Genomic DNA, 19,753 nt, shown 5'->3' on the forward strand with positions numbered 1-19,753 from the left:
ATTCAATAATTTCATTAGGGGTCTCAAAATCAGATTTGGTTTGGGGTTTTCGAGTTCGGGTCAGATCGAGTTGGACCCGATAACTGACCCGGAAAAAATGATGGGATTGGGTTAGGTTCGAGTTGAACAATTTTTTAATAGTATTATTACTCAACCCGACCTATCTTACCCGAATTGACACACGTTTCATGATAATAACATAAAAGGTTATTCAAACACCTATGGTCATTCTAGTTCACGAAGCTTGGTTTCGTTTCGTGATCGAGTTGGAGAGGAGATCAGAGCGGACACTTGGGTCCGATGACTCAAAACCCAATCTGATCATGGTTAGGTCTTTTGGTGCCGGTTTATTCGAATCTTTCGAACTCTTCGAATCAAATCATTCCATCAAATTGTAGCATTGAAGATGCAAAATTTCAGTGAAGTTCTCAAAAGAGAGAACAAGATGCGCCAAACAGTTACATATATAATTTGAATTTTACTTGGCAATAATCTTGTACCTTCGGAAATAAACCTTGAGGCCTCAAACAACAAGCTCGAAATACCCCAAAAAGAACCATCAGATCGTTTGAAAGCCTTTCGACTCCCCAATCATAAAACTTTATGTTTCCTACTAATAAACCCCTTAAAATAGACTCTTGCAGTTCATCATGTCTTTGCTTTTTCACCTCCTCCAGTAGTTTTTGAATTTTTCGCACCCGTAATTCCAAGCCCAAAGCAGCGAATTCCTCACTGGACAACATGTGTGAAGTTGCCAGAAAACATGGAATTCAACAAGTCAATTAGACAGAGGTTTATATATACTACACAATTTACTTTCTTTCTTCCGACAAAAGAATAATACTTGGAAGTATGCTTACATATCACTGTCACTAGCCTTCCAACGAGCTCATCTCGTTCAGAACTTGAAGTTCCACCGCCTCGATGATTGCTGGAAACCACCATCATACTGAAAAAACAAGAAAAATAAAGAATGAAGCTATGATCATCGTTCAAGTGTCGACCAATTGGTATTATGCCATATCAGTTGTGTTACATCCTACCTCGCAAGTGATTATGCAGACCATGTATTAGTTTTCGTTTTAAAGAACTACTTTATGAGCATCTGATGGTTTTAGATCCATCATACTTACCTCGCGTAGTCGGCTCTCCGTCCACGTGTGTCTTGCTCATAGGAGTTGCCACGATCATCCTCATACCATTCAGGTAGACTGTCGTCATCACATAATAAAGTTTTTGGAATCAGTATTTTCAAAAAAACTACAAACGAAATTTGATTTTTTTTTATTTTCACTTGAGGATCAATCCTTACATCTGATATGTTACCCAGTGATGTTCTTTTTGCAGATAGTCTTCTTCCTCTTTCTTCCATCTATAAATAAATTCTTGCTTTCTATCATCCTCTTCTTGTTTCATTCTTTCTGCTGCTTCTCTTGTTCTCCTTAAATTGAATAAAATATGCACTTTATTGAAGGGAAAGCTTGAAAAATGAAAGTGATTATACATTTTTTTATCCTGACATTTCTTAAAAATATTTTACAACACCTCTTAAAATTAAAAGATATAAAATTTAGACTAGATCTCATATGAGATGATCTCCTTGAGACGAGTCGATTCCTCACGGATGTCGTCTTGGTCCATACCTTTAGCTAAAGGTAATATTTTTCCATGGGTAGGGTTCAGTAAGAGACCCGTCTTTCAAAGTTGAGTCGTGAGATGGTCTCATAAGATATTTCTGTAAAATTTAGGAAAAATTACAATTTCAGTCCTGTAACTTGACATGTTTTGATTAAAGTCTTGTAACTCGTCAACGTTTGATTTTCATTCATTAACTTTTTCTTTGGGTCATTTTTCGTGTGAAACCAGTAAATCAACAAATACTTTTTTTTGGCATCGATGCTCTCCTACATAACTCATATATCGAGAAAAAAAACCTATAGTATATACACTAAAATCTATTTAAAGAAAAAAAGTGAAACAAAAAGATAATTTCTTCTCATTTTGAAATATTAGATATTGTTTTGTTTTATTTTTTTCCTTTTTTTTGTTTATATTTACTTTAATGTGTATAATATAGGTTTATCAACGCAACATGAGCTACGTAGGAGAACATCAGAATCAAATAAACAATATTCAATGATTTTTGTGTCTTTTGAATTTTTTTTTTGACCAAAACCAAACAAAGTCCAATTTATTGTATGAAAATCAAACATCGACAAATTACATGATTAAACCAAAACCTCACCAACTTACGAGACTAAAATTGTAATTTTCCCAATATTTTACAAGGTAGATATACATAGTTAATATTTTTTATTTTCTCAACGGCTCAAATCCCATGAAATCTCTTCAATTTTGTAAGAATTTCATTTAGTTAAACCAAATCTCATCAAATACCAATTACGTTTTGAAATCTCATCATTCCAAACACCTAAAATTATATTTCTAATTCCAAATCTCAGGCTAGCTAGACTAGTTCAGACGTTATATATGCTAACTGGACGTTGCAGGTTGCAGTATCCGTGTCATCCAGTTTGATCTTGCAACGTCCGGTTAGCATAGATAATGTCTGAACTAGTCTAGTCGGTCTGAAATATGACTTGTAGAAAATTAAGTTTTTTGTAATTATTTTGCTCGCTGGTCATTTTGATCACTGATCTATGAGATATCATCAAAATATTTCATCTCGTCAGACTCCAGGTGGTACAAGAGTGTTCGTGCAACTTTTATAAAAGATTAAATTCTAGAATACCTATTTAATATGCAACCATGCAAGGAGACAATTACATTGAATTTCCAAATTGTCCAAACCAAGTTTCCGAATTAATTCGATTTGGTCTTTTATTTTTTGACATTTGTGGCCTTTGTTTTTTTATTTCAGTTCTTTCTATATGAGAGTGTTATGTCAACACCAAGTTGGAAAATGACTCAAATTGCCAAAAAACAAATATAACAGACTAAAACTGAAATTAAACAACATAAAGAACCACATATAAAAATTAAAGGATGAAACCTTACCACTCATAATCTTTCCAACAAATTTCTCTGAGCAAATAATCGGCGTCTTCCCCGTTTCTCCATCTATCATCCGCTTCTTGTCTCCATTTTTCTTCTGCTTCTTGTCTTCTCCTAAAATTATATCAATTTTCTTTCATTGGGATGTTTGATATTTTTAATATATATACACATACACAGAAATATACGGTATTATAATTTTTTTTGACATTTTAGACAGAAATTTTTTTCTAACATGAACAAATCTAACATACATATAAATATATGACTTCTAATTGTAAATTTTCAATCTACTCTTATTCATTTAATGTAGCAAATTAAATCAATAATTTTTTTCATGGGTTGTTTTATAATTTATTGTCTATCTTAAATGCCTTTGGATATTAATTCATATTGAATTTATCAATTTACCCATAATTTTTCTTTGTTACTAACTAAAATTTGTTACTAAAATTAGTGTATTTCTTCATGGTTGCTAATGAATATTTAATATTCATATCTTTTCTTTTATTTTATAAATTGATTTAAATAATAATTAAATAAATAATTACTCAATAATTTAGTGATTTCATTTATGATTCATAATGTATTATGATAATATTTTAGATAATAATATTTTTAAAATTAAAGTTTCTATTATTATATATTTTGTTATCAATTTTCAATTGCGTTCTAAACATAATATAAAGTATGGTTATATTAGCATTATTCTATTACGAAATCATCGTATATAATATATTGATTTGTTATATTGATTGTTCTTTTCAACCTATTAATTAATTTCAAATTGTATATGATGAAATTACATACATAAAAAAATATTTTTTCTCTTTTCTACATATTAATTAATTTATCATTATATATGATGAATTTACATATATAAACTATTTTTCAATTGTTATTTAATATTATTCACTTATTAAATTAACTAAGTTATGTTTACCAATTCATTGTGCATTATTACTATGATTGCAACTTACTGAAGCATATGTGATGACATAGAGTGGTCACCCTATGTGTTTAAATTATTATTAGTAATTAAAACTACTTTGTGTTCGATGAAATTATTTGATTAGTGAGAACAAATTTAATTTAGAAAATGATTTCTAAAATGTAAAATAACAACTATATCATATTTGTTAGGTGCAATAATTGTTTATGTAAGGTATAACAATCCAAATGTGACGTTTGAGTTGTTTTACTATTTTAAAAGATTTTAGTTAATGTTGCATCGTTACCCCGGTTATAACTTTTGGTAAAGTAGCAAATACATGATCTTACAATTGATATATATAAGAGTCAAAGTCATGAGATCGATTCTCATAGATTGCAATTAGTGTGATTATTGATATTGTTGGAGTGCAATAATTGTCCTTGTTGGATACATCGATGGAATCATGATAATTGAGCTACTATACCATTTAAAATATTTGAATTGATGTGTAATATCTATTTTATAAAAGGAAAAAGTTAAACAAAATTTGCAAGGTGTTAAAAGTTAGCAAAAACACAATTGATATTTAACTTAATAACAAGTTTAGGGGTTTTATTTTAACATAATTATGATAATTTAGTTAATTAAGAGAATTTTATTTGACAATCACTGTATGCACTCCATTTAAATACATTGTGATTTTGGTTTTAGTAAAATTTACTATTCTCTTAATTTTATTTTTATTGTTTTTCATTGCGAATGATATTTGGATGAAAAATATATTTGTTAATTTGAGAGAGCTGTCATTATGTTATAATCATGTAAATTGAAAAATGTTATATAAATAAGTGAATATATTTGATTTATCGTCATGGTGTATTTTTATTTATTGTGTTTTGATATATTTAGATTAATAAATACTAATAAACAAGATGTTATTCAAACAATTTTAAAAATTATTAATTATCTAAATCTCGTTATTATATTTTTCATTATTAATCACCTATTTAAATCTCGTTATTATATTTTTCATTATTAATCACCTATTTAAATCTCGTTATTATATTTTTCATTATTAATTACCCACGTGCATCGCACGTGATCATTCCTAGTATTAAATAAATATGACTTATAAAAGAGATATGTGGACTAGATCAATCATACTAACCATTCATAGTCGCCTCTCCTTCCATTTGTGTATTGATCATAGGAGTCGACATCATCATACCTCTCCGGTACACTGTCTTCATCACATAATAAAGTTTTGAAATCAGCAAGAAACTACAAATGAATCTTGAATTTTTATTTATATTTTTCACTTGAGGATCAAGCCTTACGTCTGATACATCAACCACTGATATTCAATTTGCAGATAGGCTTCTTCCTCTTCTCTGAATCTGTGATCAAATTCTTGCATTCTATAATCCTCTTCTTGTCTCATTCTTTCTCGTGCTTCTTCTCTTCTCCTTAATTTGTATGAAATATGCATTTCATAAATTGAAGGGAAAGTCCGAAAAATGAAGTTGATTGTTCTGTTTTATCCATGACATTTCTTAAAACAAAAAGAAGTTACAACACCAGTTAAGATGGCCTATTTTTAGTTTAGGTCCTTTAACTGTCAAAATTTATGTTTTGTCTATATGTTGGATTCATTTTTTTGCTTTTAATCATATTTCGTGGAAGTGTTGACATATATCAGATGATTCAACGACGTCCGGCATTACAATTGCAATATTTGATATCATGAAAAAATATTTCGAATAAGTTTTCCCAAGTTTGGGAGTAACCCACATATAAATAATGTATTTTTAACACTATATATTTTTTTTTCTAGTTTTTCATGTATCTAAAATGCAATCTCAAGTGAGTGAACCACACAGGTAAAAATGATGGAATCATGGCTTACCTCTTATATTCTTCCCACATATATTGTTTCCACCTATACTCTTCTTCCTCTGCTCGCCTTCTACTCTCTGCTTCTATCCTCCGTCTTTCCATTTCCTCTCTTCTCTCTTTTTCCTCTTTTCTCTGTTCAATGAGGGGGAAAAATTGAAGTATAATAATGTTTATCTACTAACAGGTACATAAATAAATGCATGTTTGCATACAAACAGTCATGAGTATTTGCTTACCTTTTCATAGATGTATTGCCACATTTTATGGATACGAGCTTTAAGTATTTCGTTCCCCAAGTCTTGTTGTTCTGCTTGTATTTGCCTTGCCGATGTCACAGCAGATGGGCTAGCATCATCCAAGTCGATACTTTCAAGTGTCTCTAAATATACAAAATCAAGCGGATTTCTTCCAATTCGGTGCACTCAAAAAGGATTAGGCGCTCAAGTATTGGAAAATGGTCTTTCTCAGCTCTCCAATGATGCAGATCCGTTCCCTCAATATATAGAAACTTTAATCGACAAAATTCACCTTCTATTGGTTCCCACTCCGACCCTTCACATGCATAATCTTTCAGCTTCAGAACTTCAAGATAAGGCAACGAGCCAACTATAGACATATCTTCCCAAGAGATTTTTGTACCACGTAAGGTCAACTTTTTGAGATTTCGAGGCAGAGTAAGGTCCTTTGCAATGTTATAATATGATCCTGGTTCAACAATGCATTTGAGTATTTCAAGTTTATGCAGCTTGCCCAAATGTCTGATAGAAGAGACAAGTACACGTCGCTTATCCAGGACCTCAAATTGGATTCCTAGTTTCTTTATATTTGGAATTCCTTGGATGAACTCCTTCGTACAACTCCAACCACTTACATATGAAAGCGTTTGAAGGTTTTCAAGAACTGAATTCTTGTCACCCTCTTGTGGATGAGGAAAGTAACATTTTCCTAACTGGAGATGCCTTAAATGTGGCATCCTCCAGATTCCTCGGGGGAGATGCACTGATGAATTGATACATCTTTGGTGAATAATTAACGTCTGGAGATTCCTCAGAGAATCAGGTCGATCTTCAGAAATGTAAATTTCTTGTTCTTGATCACAACAGACAGAAACGCACTTTAAGCGTACGAGCTCGAGTATTACACGAGGGAAATCCTCCAAATCTACTTTAGACAAGTCCAGTACCCTGAGAAGTTTACAACACCGTAGTTTGTCGTGAGGGTTATTCTGGGACAGAAGAGAACGGACACGTGGAAATGTTTTTGTCGTTCCAAGGATGTCTGCCAGAATTTCGTATGAAGAATCTTTACGGATGCACAAGTGACGTGGATCCCCGACGACTTCTGGACAATTGTAGGTATTGGCATTTAAGGTGTGAATAAACATCTCCTCTAGCGCTTTACTCAAGCACCACTCTCTTAACAGATCATGGACCACACACGTTTTAATTTTTCCATCGAATCCCTTCTCTCCAACCAAAATAAGATTTCTTGACATCAGATCATCAAGATACTCCTCTCCCAACTCTTCCAATCTTTTCGAGCAATTGGATTTGATGAATCCCTCGGCAATCCATAGTGTGATGAGCTTGGAGATTGGTATTTCCAAATCTAGGGGGAAAACTCCCGTATAGAGGAAACATGCTTTCAGATGATGTGGCAAATGGTCGTAGCTGAAATATAACAGCTCCGAGCATTGACTATCATTTGAAAGCAAAACTGAGTTGAGATTGTTAGCAATGGATTCCCATTCTGCTAATGTTCTTGGTACTTTGGACAAGAGACCACTTATTACAACAATTGAAAGGGGAAGTCCTTGGCAACTTCTTGCAATCTTCTTACCGACTTCCTCAAGCTCTGTGGGGCAACTTGTTTCATCCCCAAAAACCTTGAAATGAAGCAGATTCCAGCTTTCGTTTTCGTTTAAGGGAAGCATGAGATGATGTTCATGGCGAGACGAGTTCGCATATGTAGCCACATCAGACAGCCGAGTGGTCAACAAGACCCGACTTCCCATATTGTCATCGGGAAATAGTCTTTTTATCTCTTCCCAAGCCTCTTTATGCCATACATTATCCATTACAATGAGATATCTCCTACTTTTTAAACATTTATACAAACACTCGGATAGATCTTCATCACTTTGTTGATGCATTTCAGTTGTGAGCCTTCTCATGAATTCTAGAAGGCCTAGTAGGATATCCCTTTTGCGATAATTTTGGGATACCGTGACCCAAGCAGAAACATCAAAAAGATGTGAAATATATTCGTCTTGAAAAGCATACTTAACCAGAGTAGTCTTACCACTGCCACCCATTCCAACTACTGGTATGATTTGGAGTTTCTCCGAACGTCCACCAACAATTCGATCCATCAGTTGCCGTGAAACATCTTCGAATACAACCTTATAGTCACCACTTGAGGCAAGTGTCGATGGCTGAGCACGTGGTGAATAATACGTGTAATGCAAATCTTTATCGTCCGCCCACGATTCCTCCAGCTGTGTCACCTTTAGCTGAATTGATTCGACTTCTTCCACCACAATCTTTAAATGTCGGCTGACAATTTCGCTCCTCTCAAGTTTTTCTCCTACATTCTCTTCAAAAAAATGCTCTGATATGTAGGCCTCAATAACATCTTCTGCTTTATGCGCCAAATCTCTGATTTCTCTCTCAAAACGCAGTGCATCAGGGATTCTTTTCTTCCAAGAACGTGTAAGAAAATCGTGAAAGCAACACATGCTTTGAAGGAGAGAATCGATCTGTTGCTTCTCCCAAGGAATCTGGTACTGTTCACCAAGTATGTCCTCTAGAATCTGCATGAGAGAAACTACAGCAGCATAAGCCATCTTGGGTATCTTTCCAAACTTGGTCAGATTAACACTTGTGATCGAGGGATACTTGAGCTCAATTTTTTCAGAGAGGAGGTCAAGATCTGCCCTTCTCTTTTGAATCAAAGCTCAGCTGCATCACCCATTACACAAACCCAAACCTTGTCTACACACTCTCACTTGAAGCAGCCCTCCAGAAACAGTCCTACATCGAGTCCATTATTTTCATGTCGCATTCAAACGAAAATGGGATCGATTCAGCTATCCTCGGACTCGACGGCGCCTTGCTGGTTATTCGGGTCGGCCCGGATATCGAAATGCAGGCATTTGAGTAGAGGAGGGGAAATACGGTGCTGCTGATCGAGAAGGCGATGGAGGCTCTGAGAAGACTGGATCGAAGGTCGTGGATGGAGCGGGGGCGAGAGTGCACGAATATTTCCAAAGTGCTGAATTGTTGAACAACAAGCAGCGTCGTTGACTCTGTGGCTGACGTCAGTCTGTTCCACATGACGAACTTCACTTCTATTTTTAATTTCATAAAAAATTTGTCTTTTTTTAATGAAGGCAAAATCAAATTCTAAAAAATAATAAAACATTGCAATTGGGGTTTAGGGTTCTTCGCGGTGCCTCTGCCTCAGATCCCCTAATACAAGAGAATCATCTTCTTTCAAAACTTATAATGCTACGATTCATGTTGAAAACGTTGAATTACGTAAAGTTTGCTTCATTCGATCCGTCACCAGTACACAGACTCCATTTCCTTCAGTTTTCTCTATTTTCGTCATCACCCGTGGCCGCAGCCAAGATTCACAAATCCAGATCAAGAAATGCGAATGGGAACTCATCTGCAGCAGCAGATTATCTGATTAAATTTTTTGGGTTTTCTCGAGAAAGGGCTTTACGAGCTTGCGAGAAAATCAAATTCAGAGGCACGGAGATCCCAGAATCAATCATTGCATTCTTCAAGAAACATGGTTTTAGTGATGCCCAGATCTCACTCGTCGTTAGAAAATCTCCCGTAGTCTTTCAGTTGAAGCCCGAGAGAAATCTTTTGCCCAAGATCCAATTTTTCCATTCTTTAGGCATATCTGTTCCGGACACTGCTAAGATTATATCTTCTTCGAGAAGCGTACTTGTTAGGAGCTTAGAAAGCCAAATCATCCCGTCTTTCGAATTTATCAAGAGTTTTCTGAAATCGAATGAGGATGCGATATACGTAATCAAACAGTGCCCGTCTGTCTTAGAGATGAATGTGCAGAGCATCATGGCCTCAAATGTGGCGAGTTTGCTCAATGCAGGAGTCCCCGAGGTTAAAATCGCGAGTGCTTTCAAAACAAATCCAAGATTACTCGTGATGTCTCCTGATAAATTGAGGATGTGTACGGAGAGGATTAAGGAAATGGGATTCGACCCTTGTAGAGCCAACTTTCTTACAGGGATATATGTGATGAGGAAGCCGACTAGTTCAAATTGGCATAGGAAGATGGAGGTGTACAAGAAATGGGGCTATTCCGAGGCTCAAGTTCTCGCGGCTTTTAGAAGATTTCCATGGTGTATGGGAGCATCAGAGGATAAGATCAACAGAGCTCTGGATTATGTCATCAATAAAATGTGTGATCCTTTGGTTTTTCATAGTGTTCCACAGATAGTTTCGTTGAGTTTGGAGAAGACGATTATTCCAAGATGTTCAGTGTGTCAAGTTTTGAAGTCCAGAGGTCTGCTGAGGCAGAATACTAGCTGGATCGGTGTTCTTATCATCTCGAAGAAATCGTTCTTCGAGCAGTTCGTGTTAAGCTTTGTCGATGAAATTCCCGAGCTCTTGGAGCTCTATCCGCAAAGATTGCATCCTTCTAAATGACGAACGAGCATCTGTTGCACAAGTAGCCTACCAATTAGTTCACCAGCAGAACAACTGGTTTTTCATGGCTTATGTTATAGCCATAGGTCCATGTATTAGTGTACCTTGGAAGAATGATCAAATCTCAATATTTTCACGACTCAACCCGATTCATATTTAAAATGAAAATAATACTTTTACAATACTTTTTTCATTAATCGAGTCGAATATCTATCAAACAAAATTGATCTGCAGAACGGTCTTACAACAATTTTTGTGTTGAGGAATTGGTCATTGGAGATATCAATATTAAATCTTCTTATCCATATTTGATTATTCAAACTCGACCCGATCTTGATCAGTAACCGAATATTTTAAAATGGGGCTCCGAAATGGACTTGGACTTGGTTGGTATTCTATTTGGGCTAGAATTGATTGCCATCTAGGCTTTGGGGCTGGTCAGATCTTTGATTTTCCAGCCCATCATGATTTTGGGCTGTTCTAAAGTTAATATTGGATTTCGTTAAACTTATCGAGCTAAACGTAATACGATACAATTAGAGCTTTTATCTTTTGATTTATTTATTTATATTTTTTATTACAACTCACGCCCGGGATCGAATCCGAGAACCGACTAGTTCGGCAAGGAAGTGAGACCATTGAGCTACAAACCCGGTCTCCTTTGATTTATTTATTTATTATCTCTTAAATATATTTTTGTTTGAAATAACGATATAACAAATCGATTTTATATTAAAAATTACCTAATAATTACAATAAATTTGATAAATGAGCACACAATGTGTATTGAATGCCAGATTCTTATAATAATTAATTCTTATTAATATACCAAATTTTTGTAAAATACAAACCCAGACTAGAATTTCAATATAATTAAGTTGATACAAGAATTTATCGTACATGTAATTATACTTAGAAATTTAATATATATGCACACATAAATCATAATGTACCAACCATCGTCCGTCTTATATGGTAAGTTAACATTTTGATTAAAAAAAAAATTACGACGGCAGAACCTACTGTTGTTTTCTTTTGGTAGAGTAAACCTACAGTCGACCTCATTAGATTCAAATCACATTAGTTAGATAAACCGTATTGAATATGTCTTGTACAACAATCTTGTCCAAAAAAGTGTTGATAAGAGAAATCGAACTCCTAACCATTGATCGATCACATATCTACCAACTAAAACACTCTTGAAGTCAACATGTTAATAATCTTAATCCTAGATCTCCTACTTCCACCGACTTTTAATCAATCAAGAAATATATATATATATATGTATATATGAGTAGGTCTCTTGTGAGATCGGTCAACCCTACCGATATTCACAATAAAAAGTAATATTCTTAGCATAAAAAATAATATTTTTTCATGGCTGACCCAAATAAGAGACCCGTCTCACAAAATACGACCCGTGAGTCCTGCTTATATATATATATATATATGAGTAGGTCTATTGTGAGACGGTCTCACGAATCTTTATCTGTGAGACCGGTCAATCCTACCGATATTCACAATAAAAAGTAATACTCTTAGCATAAAAAATAATATTTTTTCATGGCTGACCCAAATAAGATATCCGTCTCACAAAATACGACACGTGAGATCGGCTCACACAAATTTTTACCTATATATATAATCGTGCCATCATTTAAAATATTCATAGGTGATAGAAATGAGGTATCTAGTTTTTCATAATAAAATATTCTGAATCAAATGCTCTTAATTACTATATATTGGTACGAGTAATCAGTAGATAGCATATGCTTAGCATATCAATACATAATTAATTAATCTTTTCAAGCTATCAAAACCTTAAACCTCTTAAGTTGCCCATTGGTTTCCAAATGAAAAATAAATAAAGAAATCAAAGCTTCAATGGGGTCTTCGCTGTTGAATAGGGTCATGTGCTCCGGCATCCATGCTGAACATCTTTACTTCAATTTTATCTTTTTAATACATATGACCTAATTTTGCCGTTTTACCAAAATCTATAACTGGTGTTAATAGTACAACTCAAGTATTTTAAATTGTACATCAGCTCGAACATCATATTTCGATTGTAAGGACAATTATTGCACCCAACAATATCTCTCCCAATAAATGTACTCCTTACAAATAATGAAAATTGAACACGTGATTTTATCTCTTATACCAATTTTAAGACCGAACGTTTGCCGTTTTACCAAAACTCATAGCTGATGGTAATGATACAATTCAAATATTTTAAAACCATATATTAACTCAAGTACCATATTTCGATTCTCTAACCAGCCGAAACAATTATTATACTTAACAATATATCTAATAATCTGATCTAAAAATATAATAAATATGCAGTAAGTAATCAATGAGATGGGATGAGAGCCTTGACCAATCATACTTAATTCGAAGTGATCCCAATTTTTAATGAAAACAACTAAATTCATGAAAATATTTCAATTTTTTTTTTACATTTATTCATATGTAAATATTTATCATATAATAATTCATTAATTGTTTTTAGATTTTTTTAAATGGATTATATATATATATTTAAATAATTAATTTTTTATGAAATAATTTAATCTTCATTTGTATTTTAAGCAGGATACTGAGAGCTGGGAACGTGAATGATGTGTGGTCGATGTGGACTGGACATCATAGTTTGAAAGTCAAAGTTATTTTTGGATTAAATCTTTTTAAATATATTATTATTCAAATATAATTTATTTTTTATTTTCATTTAAATTATAAGATTTTTGCAAATATTATATCGAATTTTAATACGTAATATGTATTCGATATTAGACGTTTGGTTTAGACAGAATACTAGTAATTTGTTACCTTAAATATCTAAAATTAGGTTGCTAAATATACAAAATAAGTTATTTTAATTTATTTATACTTTCAGGTAAATTATAATAAGTTCAGATTCAAAATTAATTTTTTAAGTAGGGATATTAAATATCTGAACATATTCTTACAATCTTTGTTATCATAGAAACAAAAATTTGTGTGAGACGGTTTCACGAGATGTTTGTGAGAGGAATTTCTTATTTGGGTCATCAATGAAAAATATTACTTTTTATGCTAAGAGTATTATTTTTTTATTGTGAATATCGGTAGGGTTGATCCGTCTCACAGATAAAGATTCGTGAGATCGGCCTACAAGAGACCTACTCAGAAATACTAATCTCAACCATTTCTCAATTTTATTATGATATTTTTGGTAATAATGTGGAAGAGTACTTTTTACTAACGATTTTTATTTTTCTTAGGATTTATTTGGATATAAAAATTTGCAGCGACGGTTTTGTTTTTCATTTTTCGATTTCTTTTTTATCGGGTCATGACATCATCCAAAATCCTATATATTTAACCCTACAAGTCCATTACATTGCCTCAAACTCCTTACCCTAGCAAATACTTGCACTTCACTAGATAACTTCAACAAATCTATTAATCTAAATACCTCATTTCTTTAAATTCCATCCATTTTTCTTCCTCTGAATCCCAGAAAGTACTTCACTATTTGTGCATTTTGCATACATAAATCTTACAGAAAAATGTCTCGCAGATCATCGAGATCAAGCTGGCATTCGGGATCTTCAAGAATCACCGCGGATGAACAGATCAATGAACTCGCATCTCGGTTGCAGCTACTTCTTCCTCAGATTCATAATAACCACTCGAATAAGGTATTTTTTTCGCTTCATTTTTATTATTGCGTGTTTATTGATATGTTTGTAAAGTGCTCATAATTTGTAATAATATAAACATGTTAATGAAGTATGTATACAGTCAGTGCTTGGTTATATATACCTGGAGCCATTGGATATTTTAACGTTTAGGTATATATGTTTGTTTTTTAGCGATTTTGGTACTCTATTTTGTAAAAAATTCAGTCTTAGTTTATATTTTAATTTTGGTATTTTTACTCTTTATTCTGCATAATGCTGATATGATACTGCACACATTAACGATAAAAAATAGATAGTAGACTAATACTGAAATTTAACTGTATAGAAAAATAAAATCGCAGATAAGAAAATTTAAACATTAATTCAAGATTACATTGGTTTTTTCTTCTCACATTATAACTAAATCAATATATTTCTAAAATTTGCAGATGCCAGCAGCTAAAGTGCTACAAGAGACATGCAATTACATTCGAAATTTGCATGAAGAAGTGGATAACTTAAGTGAGAGGCTGTCGGAATTATTGGAAACAACAGATACCACTCAGGCAGATTTTCTCAGAAACTTGCTTTCAAAGTGAATATTTGAGATTTCATGAGTTCATCAAATTTCGTATTTTTTGAGTATCTAATATTTTGTTTGTTTGTTTGTTTTTTTTTTCCCGGTTTTACAACCCGTTAAATAAGACGGAAATCGATGTAAGAAGAAGGGTTTTAAATCATATGGATTTAGTTATAATGTGAGGAAAAAAAATCAATGTAATCTTGAATGTTTAAGTTTCCTTATTTGCTATTTTAGTTTTCTATGCAGTTAATTTCAGTCTTAGTCTACTATCTATTTTTTTTTCTTTGCACTTTTAGTATTTTTTTCAATGTATCGCTAATTAAGACGGAAATCGACGTAATAAGAAGGGTTTCAAGCAGGGGAACATTTCTTATTTTTCTATCACTCTTTGGAATTCACACATAAACATTAAACTAGACATCATGTGATGTGTTTTAACTAATTTTCGAAAACGATGAATTCTACTCCATATTGTCTTTTTTTATATATATGGAAAACAAAAAAAATATATAAAATTTGATTGCCAAAATGTTGGGAAAATTCTGAAATTGATAGTGTATGTTGGCCAATTAAACCTTTTGGTCCTTTATAATTGATAATTAAAAATCTGTCAATGCAATAAATTAGTTGGATAATGAGCCATTACCTTCGTTATTGAATGGATTTACCTTTTCAGTAATCGAAACTTTATTTATTCTATACTCAGATCAAATTAGCATGTAAAATGTAAGTGGGAGTACTTTTTTTTAACAACATTGATTGACGTTATGTTAGCGAGTTGGTGAAAATCGGATAAAACATGAAAATTCAATTATTGCACTATGTTCAAATTTTTGATCAATTAAAGATTCAAAACCTCAAGGGAAAATTGTACTTTTTTGATCGTAAATTTGCGATTTTGGTCCTATGTGTTAACAAATTTAATTTTACTCCTACATCTTCCGATTTTTTTATAATTCTAATTCTTTTTCATTGAAATAATGATATGACATTAGACAACTTAGCTCCACGACAGAAATATGATTAAAATTGTCAAAAAACAAAGATAACATACTAAAATCACAATTTGACAACAACGAGAAATAAGCAAAAATATAGGGCCAAAAAATTTAGACAACTTACTTGATCCATGGTGGTTGGATTTTTCCCAAAAATATAAATTTAGTGTAATGATATTTTATTTGAAACTTTATTGTATATAAAATTATATATATATATATATATATATATATATATATATATATATATATGCAAAGGAAGTACAGGAGCAGAACACGTATAAAAGACAGTAGAGTATGCATGGGAACTACAAGAGCAGAACGCGTAAATATGGCATGAAAGCTGGTAACTAACTAAAATTATCTGCTTAAAATATTTATGTAATTTTTTTGGCCATAAATGTTGTGATCTTATCTGAATTTTATTTTAATTTATGATAAAACTAATCATTTAATATAATCTTTTGAATTCCTTAAATGTGATGGGTCATTTGATTTTTGATAGGCTCGTAATAGTTAGTATTTTTGTGGGGTCCTTAGCTCCTAATCGTTATTACAATACAATCTGATTAGGGTTAATTAATTACAGCAGAAAAACGAGTTTAAATTTTTTTTTACAATGAGCCCAAAATATTTCTTTTATAATTTGAATACTGAAAATAATATTTAATCTCAAATCATAAAACACGCCCACACGTAATCGAAGCCAATCACATACAAACAACTCATATCCTCGGGACATGCCCCGGTATATAGATACATATATATATACTGGGAACAAGACATAAACATAAAACCTCAGCCCAAACTGTGGCTCCCTCCAGAAGTACCCTCTTCGGTCTCCTGATATCCTGGAGTACCTGCCATTGTCCACACACAAAGACAACAACAGCCCCCCTTGGGGGTGAGCAAAGCTCCGTATGGAACAACCAATCATATATACCACAAGTATCTAAACAATGATATATGGTATGCAATGCATGTATGTCGTGGAGGTATCAGGTCCAATGCCCATCCATTAAGCACATGTCAGAATCAATCGAATCGCTATCAAATCAATGCTCGAGCTGGCACACCGGCCAATATGGGATACTCGTATGATAGCGTCGGCAAAGCGCCATCAAATCCCAAATCTCATATCCAATCATATGGGGCCACAATTGTCTATGCTTTACGGGTCATATAATACCGGCATAGCGATTGTGTTCACAAACCCCGGAATCCAATCCAATCATATCAAGGTATCCAAGGATCATAGCTCAACGTGCATGTCATGTATCGATATATGCATAAAATGATGTGTGTTAACAAAACATTTATTTGATACATCGATATCTCAATCTCAATATCATGTATGCTACATCAATCAACAAATAAGGCATATAGACACATAATCTCATTCCAATCAATCAAATCAGTCCGACATATATCATATAATACAGATACCTGTCGTATGTTACCCGGTCGCAACATACCTCAATTCTTCGTTTCTAGTTGATGTAGCCTGAAGATATTGATATTACACTTTATCTACATCAATTACATACTCATTTCAATCAATAACATACTCCAAAATCATTAATATGAGTTTCAAATATCATTTGAAACTTCAAAAATTCATATCAAATCAAATTCATATCATAATTCAATTCCGACTTCGAATATAAGTTTCTTGTCAGTTATTCTACTACATATCATAAATTCAACTTCAAATACATGCTATTCCAGCACTTTGATATTTAGAGCTGCTGGAACTAGAAGAAAATTACCTCAGTCAGAAGCCCTCGACGCGAAGATCACAAATATATAATTTGTTTCGCGTTTAGACAGCGTTTCAAAGTCGATTCGGACGAAAGAAATTTATTTTTCTCGTTTTTTCGAAGTTGCTAAAAGATAGAATGAAGAAATCGAATAGCAAAATCATTCTTATCCTTCCACCGTTTCGGCGCTCGGGCGGTAGACTTCTCGCCCCGAGCGCGAGAGGTTCTGCCCCCGAGTTTCAAATGCATTGCGCTCGGGTGGTCGCAAACTACCGCTCGGGCGCGATGTCTTCTGCCCGAATACTCAAAATTTTTACCTTGGCGCTCGGGCGGTCACTTTTTACCGCCCGGGCGCCACATCTTCTGTACAAATATTTATGTTTGTACTATATTGGCGTCCGGCTTCTCCACTCGAGCTCTTACAACGTCAACTCATATTCAATATTCATTTTCTCAATTTCATTGTCATAATATACATAAAATGTATAATCACATATCAAATTCCTGAATTATCGATAATCATATAAGATTTACGATAATACGATACACGGTCCTTACATTTCTCACCCTCTTAAAAGATTTCGTGCTCGAAATCTCAAACATCTCTATATACATAACATTGGCAAACATACATATGTCACTAGTTATAGTACATATCAAAACTAAAATCAGAAAAAGGATCAGAATACATCAAATACAATGGAACAGATGTCATAGAATCAAACAAATACGGATACGAATCTCGCATCTTGCTCTCCAATTCCCACGTTGATTTTTCAACACCATGTCGTGTCCATTGCACTCGTACTAAAGGAATCGATTTATTTCTCAATATCTTTTCCTTTCGATCCATAATTCGAACAGGTTGTTCGATATAGGAAAGAGAAGGATCAAGTTCCACCTCATCAGGTGCAAGTACATGTGATGGATCCGGTTCATATTTCCTCAGCATAGAAACATGAAACAAATCGTGAATAGCAGATAGAGCTGGTGGCAATGCCAATCGATACGCAAGATCACCAACTCGATCCAGGATCTCATATGGCCCAACATAACGAGGAGATAATTTCCCTCGCATGCCAAATCGAACAGTGCCTCTAAAGGGAGATATTTTCAAAAATACTATGTCACCTTTCTGGAATTCCAAGGGTCGCCTTCGTTTGTTCGCATAACTCGTTTGACGATCCTGAGCAGCTTTCATCCGCTGCCGAATCAACTGAACCTTATCGTTCATTTCCTGTATCATTTCAGATCCAGTCAATTGTCTCTCACCAATCTCATCCCAGAATAACGGTGATCTACATCGTCTCCCATATAGAGCTTCAAATGGTGCCATACCGATACTCGTCTGAAAGCTATTATTATAAGAAAATTCAACCAATGGTAAGTCATCCTGCCATCCCATTCTTAAGTCCATCACAATAGCACGCAACATATCCTCTAAAGTTTGAATCGTACGCTCAGTCTGGCCATCAGTTTGTGGATGATAAGCAGTACTCATAGCCAAACGCGCACCCATCGTTTCTTGAAAAATACCCCAGAATTTAGAAGCAAATCTGGGATCACGATCAGATACAATTGAGACTGGCACACCATGCAGTCTCACAACATTCTCAATGTATAAACGGGCCATTCTCTTATAAGGATAAGTCCGTTCATACGGAATAAAATGCGCAGATTTGGAAAGCCGATCAATAATCACCCAAATAGCATCACAGCCCTTGGGCGAACGAGGTAAATGAGTCACAAAATCCATAGCGATATGTTCCCAATTCCATTTCGGGATTTCAAGACTATGGAGCAATCCTCCCGGTTTCATTCTCTCGGCTTTTACTTGCTGGCAGACAAGACATTTCGAAATAAACTCAGCAACGTCCTTCTTCATACGTTTCCACCAGAATTGAGGTCTCAATGTCAAATACATCTTTCGACCTACAGGGTAATACTGTATTTGCTACAATGTGCTTCACGAAGAAGGGCAGATTTCAAATCAGAATCATCAGGAACTACCAGCCGACCATTAAGTCGTAAAGAACCATCAGAATCAATATGGAATCCAGACTGATGTCCAAGCAGATACAAGTTCTTTCGACTTTTGGATCTGAGCATCGCTTCGTTGGGCCTTTCGTATATTCGATATCAAATTCGGCTCAATTTGCAATGCTGAGACAGTGACAGAATTCCAATTCGAGTGAAAAGTCCAGCCAGAAGTAC

The 19,753-nt window shown here is 33.9% G+C and overlaps 4 protein-coding genes across 5 annotated transcripts; 2 read left to right on the top strand and 2 right to left on the bottom strand.

Annotated features, from left to right (window-relative positions):
• Nucleotides 1-305: 305 nt before the first annotated feature.
• Nucleotides 306-6,315, bottom strand: LOC142520506 (uncharacterized). Of its 2 annotated transcripts, none has more exons than XM_075623506.1 (9): nucleotides 6,082-6,315; nucleotides 5,856-5,977; nucleotides 5,287-5,415; nucleotides 5,118-5,189; nucleotides 3,019-3,129; nucleotides 1,313-1,441; nucleotides 1,134-1,211; nucleotides 861-931; nucleotides 306-732 (listed from the first exon to the last, which is right to left on the bottom strand). In XM_075623506.1, the coding sequence occupies exons 1-9, from the start codon at nucleotides 6,103-6,105 to the stop codon at nucleotides 665-667; spliced, it is 804 nt and encodes a 267-aa protein (XP_075479621.1). In that variant the 5' UTR covers nucleotides 6,106-6,315; the 3' UTR covers nucleotides 306-664. The 2 variants fall into 2 exon arrangements, with proteins under 2 accessions (XP_075479621.1, XP_075479620.1); XM_075623505.1 differs by having other exon boundaries at nucleotides 861-949.
• On the bottom strand, nucleotides 6,082-9,162 carry LOC142520505 (putative late blight resistance protein homolog R1B-14). The gene has a single exon (XM_075623504.1). The coding sequence runs from the start codon at nucleotides 8,688-8,690 to the stop codon at nucleotides 6,225-6,227; it is 2,466 nt and encodes an 821-aa protein (XP_075479619.1). The 5' UTR covers nucleotides 8,691-9,162; the 3' UTR covers nucleotides 6,082-6,224.
• Nucleotides 9,163-9,351: 189 nt separating this feature from the next.
• LOC142520393 (uncharacterized) lies at nucleotides 9,352-10,530 on the top strand. The gene has a single exon (XM_075623380.1). It carries the CDS (start codon nucleotides 9,352-9,354, stop codon nucleotides 10,528-10,530), a length of 1,179 nt encoding a protein of 392 aa, XP_075479495.1.
• Nucleotides 10,531-13,969: 3,439 nt separating this feature from the next.
• LOC142521132 (transcription factor PRE3-like) lies at nucleotides 13,970-14,865 on the top strand. The gene is made up of 2 exons (XM_075624342.1): nucleotides 13,970-14,216; nucleotides 14,648-14,865. Exons 1-2 carry the CDS (start codon nucleotides 14,085-14,087, stop codon nucleotides 14,795-14,797), a joined length of 282 nt encoding a protein of 93 aa, XP_075480457.1. The 5' UTR covers nucleotides 13,970-14,084; the 3' UTR covers nucleotides 14,798-14,865.
• Nucleotides 14,866-19,753: the final 4,888 nt, after the last annotated feature.

The sequence above is a fragment of the Primulina tabacum genome, chromosome 12, assembly GCF_025594145.1.
Source record: "Primulina tabacum isolate GXHZ01 chromosome 12, ASM2559414v2, whole genome shotgun sequence".
NCBI classification, from domain to species: Eukaryota; Viridiplantae; Streptophyta; class Magnoliopsida; order Lamiales; family Gesneriaceae; genus Primulina; species Primulina tabacum.